General features: G+C 45.8%; 2 protein-coding genes across 5 annotated transcripts in view; both read left to right on the top strand.

Annotated features, from left to right (window-relative positions):
• LOC132470335 (CMP-N-acetylneuraminate-beta-galactosamide-alpha-2,3-sialyltransferase 2-like) overlaps positions 1 to 1,961 on the top strand; it is a 13,207-nt gene extending 11,246 nt beyond the window's left edge. Inside the window, exon 9 of the mRNA XM_060068850.1 lies at positions 1 to 1,961. This exon is cut by the window's left edge and continues 222 nt beyond it. The gene's annotated coding sequence lies outside the window, so the exon portion shown is untranslated.
• Positions 1,962 to 2,149: 188 nt separating this feature from the next.
• hgh1 (HGH1 homolog (S. cerevisiae)) overlaps positions 2,150 to 5,000 on the top strand; it is an 11,517-nt gene continuing 8,666 nt past the window's right edge. For 3 of the 4 annotated variants that reach the window (XM_060068848.1, XM_060068846.1, XM_060068847.1), the window contains exons 1-3: positions 2,150 to 2,234; positions 2,990 to 3,109; positions 3,451 to 3,589. In XM_060068848.1, the coding sequence (XP_059924831.1) occupies positions 3,012 to 3,109; positions 3,451 to 3,589 (237 nt within the window). In that variant the 5' untranslated portion in view covers positions 2,150 to 2,234; positions 2,990 to 3,011. Of the gene's footprint in view, positions 2,235 to 2,986; positions 3,110 to 3,450; positions 3,590 to 5,000 lie in introns of all 4 variants that reach the window. The other variant, XM_060068849.1, reaches the window with a different exon arrangement.

Below are 5,000 nucleotides of genomic sequence, written 5' to 3'. Positions count from 1 at the left end.
CAGAGGGGGGCCCTGTCTGCCCACAGGAGGACCAAAGAATTAGAACGGCTCCTTTCAAGGAGAGCGAAACCGCGACCGTCGGGAGCTCCAACACCAGCCGGCGCCACCCAGCTTCACCTGTTGTGTCTCCAACACCAGCCGGCGCCACCCAGCTTCACCTGTTGTGTCTCCAACACCAGCCGGCGCCACCCGTTTCTCTCTTTATTCACTATTATCACGATGTGCCTTGATAGCCTAGAGCGATCACAACTCGTCCAAGTGAACTCATGATTTTAAAGTCATCACATTTTCGTATCACATGAATATTAAATGAACACATCCAAGTAACACGTGATTATAAAGTCATCACAACTACGTGAATACCTGAATATTGAGCCAAGTCGTCTAGGTAGCAAATTGATATTCAGTTGCTAAGACCAAGAACCAAGCGTTAATCACAATAACATGATGGTTTTGGTCTGGTCTGCATCGCCTTGCTGGCTATCATTTCGTCACGAAGCAGACAGAAATGGCTATATGAAGAATATGAACAATGGAAAACATTGCCGAGTTGTAAGTGTTTATGTGTGTAAATTATTCAGACGTTTTGAACTCTCGCTGACGTTCTCCGAGGAAGGATGTCGTCACCCAGAGGTTCCCTCGACCGGCCGGACGGTGGAGACTGTGAGCAGAGTGTTGGTGGAGCTCGGCGGTCGGCTGGAGTTCACCAAAGAAACCCTTTGTCCCGTCACGACGTCAGGAGACGGACGCCATGTTGATCTAACCCCCGACACCACCCAACGCCACCGGATACCTCAACACCACCCTCACACCGCTCCACACCTTAACACCACTGGATACCCCAACACCACCCTCACACCGCTCCACACCTTAACACCACTGGATACCCCAACACCACCCTAAGACCACTCTATACCCCAACACCACCCTAAGACCACTCTATACCCCAACACCACCCTAACACCACTCTATACCCCAACACCACTCTATACCCCAACACCACCCTAAGACCACTCTATACCCCAACACCACCCTAAGACCACTCTATACCCCAACACCACCCTAAGACCACTCTATACCCCAACACCACCCTAACACCACTCTATACCCCAACACCACTCTATACCCCAACACCACCCTAACACCACTCTATACCCCAACACCACTCTATACCCCAACACCACCCTAACACCACTCTATACCCCAACACCACCCTAAGACCACTCTATACCCCAACACCACCCTAACACCACTCTATACCCCAACACCACCCTAAGACCACTCTATACCCCAACACCACTCTATACCCCAACACCACTCTATACCCCAACACCACCCTAAGACCACTCTATACCCCAACACCACCCTAAGACCACTCTATACCCCAACACCACTCTATACCCTAACACCACTCTATACCCCAACACCACTCTATACCCCAACACCACCCCATCGCCACTCTATACCCCAACACCACCCTAAGACCACTCTATACCCCAACACCACCCTAAGACCACTCTATACCCCAACACCACCCCATCGCCACTCTATACCCCAACACCACTCTATACCCCAACACCACTCTATACCCCAACACCACCCTAAGACCACTCTATACCCCAACACCACTCTATACCCCAACACCACCCCATCACCACTCTATACCCCAACACCACCCTAAGACCACTCTATACCCCAACACCACTCTATACCCCAACACCACCCTAACACCACTCTATACCCCAACACCACTCTATACCCCAACACCACCCCATCGCCACTCTATACCCCAACACCACCCTAACACCACTCTATACCCCAACACCACCCCATCGCCACTCGCCCAAATGTATCCATGTGTGTGTGTGTATACACATCTGTGTGCCTTCATTTTTATACAAGAGCATAATCTGAACTGTGTTTTTGTAGAAAAAAATAATAAAACATCATGATGCAATCAGCGTCAGCTTCAAGTTTTCCGTTAGCAATGGTGATTTTAGATTTTCAGTCATACTATGTATGGCTGATGAATAATATACATATATACAAATTACAACAAAATATGCAACACGGTGAAGTAACCAACTGTAGCATTTAACCCGTATATTAAATCCGAATATTATTCATCCCGTTATAAGCGACGCTTTATTTTGTAGCTTCGGTGCGAAGGGGCGGAGCCACAAATCATAACACGGAAGTCTCCTTTGCTTCACGTGCGGCGTCGCAGACACGCGGTGAGTACTCTAGAAAATCGTAGAAATCGCTCTTAAAATAAAGATATGCTATCTATATCTGTGTATATAAAGATATTTGAGCTATATCCATATCTATATCTATTCTATTATTCCATATTTTAAGTCTAGAGTTTGTTTGATTTGTTCATATGGAGTTGTTGAATTTAGAATACAATTGGTCACAATGACTTGCACTCAGCCCAGTAACGGTCACATCAGTCATCTACTCGTTATAGTCAGCTTCTGGTTATACTAGGAGCTGCCCAGAAAAAACAATTTGCCACTGGTTCTAATGGTGGCTGCCAATTACCACCACAGTCTGCTACTGACTCTACTGGAAGCTGCCCCCCGTACAACGAATGTCTGGTTCTGATTTTACTGGGAGCTGCCCCCAGTACAACGAATGTCGGCTTCTGATTCTACTGGGAGCTGCCCAGTACAACCAAAGACTTCTGCTGGTTGTACTTTGCTACTGGTTATACTGGGAGCTGCCCAGTGAAACCATTATTATAGTTAAGGAAAGTCTGGTCGGGATGTTAGGGGAGGTAGGGATGAACAGTTTGACTCCTCAAAAGGACAGGCCATAGACACACCAAACATAGCCATTATTTAACACTTATAACTAGCAGTACACCCATCACACCTTGATTCTATAGAGGTTTATTTAGACTAACCTTACCACAAAAGAAACAGATTATATACAAGCGAGCTCTAATAGTACCGCTTCTACTACTTATGGTCGTGTTCCTCAGCAGGTGTTGCAGTGAATTTTGGGTAATGGAGGTCGATGAGCTGCTCTCCTTCCTGACTCCTGAAACACGTCCGGATGTCAAAGGTCATGCCACCGACTACCTCTTGGGCCTGTCTGGAAACAGGTGTGTGCTCGTGTGTGCAGAGGGTTAGTGTGTGTGTCTCCTGTCGTTTGTAATTACCAATTGTAGGTACATAAATAAGAACAAATCGTTAAAGTTAAAGTGATGGACAACAGAAATCCTTAATTTTCTTCTAATTACCGTTGGGGAGGTGGGAGAGGACATTATCTTGTACACTATACAGAAGGAGGGGCGAGTTATCCCCATCATCACCAACGGCCACTTTGTGATTCTTTAAGCTAACGGCGTCGTTGTGTATGAAATGCGTTACAAACCACGGTGTTATTATGCTACGAGTGTCCGAGAAGCTACATCGGCTAATCCTCCGGCCTCCACCTCATCAGGGACGGCCTGCGCCACCTCCTCACTAACCCCGACCTCCTGGTGGCCGTCTCCTCCCTGACCTCCGACCCCTCCAACGCCACCGCCAAGGAGTGCTGCCTCATCCTCGTCAACGCTTCTGCAGACGAGAAGCTCCACCAGGTGATGACCTACTTCCTGTCCGCCTGCTTCCTGTTGGCCACTTCCTGTTAGCCTTAGTATATCCTGTTCGATGCTAGTTAGCGTTGACAAACTTGTATAGGAATCTCTTTCTGGATTAAGAAGTATATATATAATTGAAAACATGCACACCAACATCCTTTACTGTATAATTGGCTGATCATTATTTCCCTCACTCTCCACCTCAAGCTGGAGAGTGAGGTGAGCATTTTGGCGCCGACTGGCTGCCGTGCATCACCCAAGTGGGTGCTACACATTGGTGGTGGATAGTGAGGTCCCCCCTTCACTGTAAAGCACTTAGGGATGGGCATAATTAATCGATGCTCGATAATTGATCGTTAAGAAATGCGTCGATCAATTTATATTGTTATCGATCAAAAGGACGTTGTGTTGCATACTGTGAGTCTTGAAGCATTTAATTGAATATAACCCTGCCGACTGGTGGAAAGTGAATGGAAGAAGGTTCCCCAGGCTGTCAAAGTTAGCGCGACAATACCTCTGCATCCCCGCAACTTCGGTCCCGTCAGAGCGGGTGTTTTCTGCTGCTGGACTGACAGTTACAAGGCTGCGTTCGCGTCTGACCCCCGAGCATGTTAACATGCTTATATTCCTAAACAAAAATATGTAGGCTGGAGTTACTGTATGCTATGGACAGTAGGGACAGTCACCACCGTATGTGAGTCGCTCTTTTCTTTCTTAATGTGTTGACTCTCGCTCCGCTTGGTGCCTCTTGGAGTCGTTACATTTTGCCAAAACTGTGATATTTTAGCAACAAGTCCAGCCTTATATATGTTCAATAAGGTATTGCTTTTAGATAGACTAGTTCATGCAATTGTTTGTAAATGGGTGGCTCATCTTTTTGTTGCGAGCCTTTTCCGCGCGCCGGCTGCAGGCATTATATGTCGGCCTTTTCCCCCCCCTTTTTTTCATAAGTTATACAGTTTAATGCCCACTTTTAGCCTACTGCCTTTGTTTGATTATTGTTGTCCGATAAGTTCGCTACTTATTGTAATTGGAATAGGCTACAGATTTAGTCTTGTTGAATCGTTTCCAAACCTTTAAGAGCGCCTGTAGGCGCATTGTTCGGACTTTACGAGCGCCGCATAGGCCTATAACCTATAATGCCTGTATTTATTATTTTAAAACTGTTAAACAGTTGTAGGTCTTCAAGTTAACTGTATTGTATTAATTTTGGCCCATACATTATTGTTGGAATAAAGATTTCATTGATAAAAACATTAGAAAAAAAACATAGAAAAAAGTTAATGATTAATCGATAATTGATCGATAACTCTAGCGATGCTCGATCAAGAAAATTTCTTCAAATGCCCATCCCTAAAAGCACTTTGAGTGTCCTGAAAAGCGCTATATAAATTAAATCAATTATTATTAT

The sequence above is a fragment of the Gadus macrocephalus genome, chromosome 13 (assembly GCF_031168955.1).
Source record: "Gadus macrocephalus chromosome 13, ASM3116895v1".
In the NCBI taxonomy this organism is placed as follows: domain Eukaryota; kingdom Metazoa; phylum Chordata; class Actinopteri; order Gadiformes; family Gadidae; genus Gadus; species Gadus macrocephalus.
Note: the sequence above shows the minus strand (reverse complement) of the source record. Positions and strands in the feature narration are given on the sequence as shown.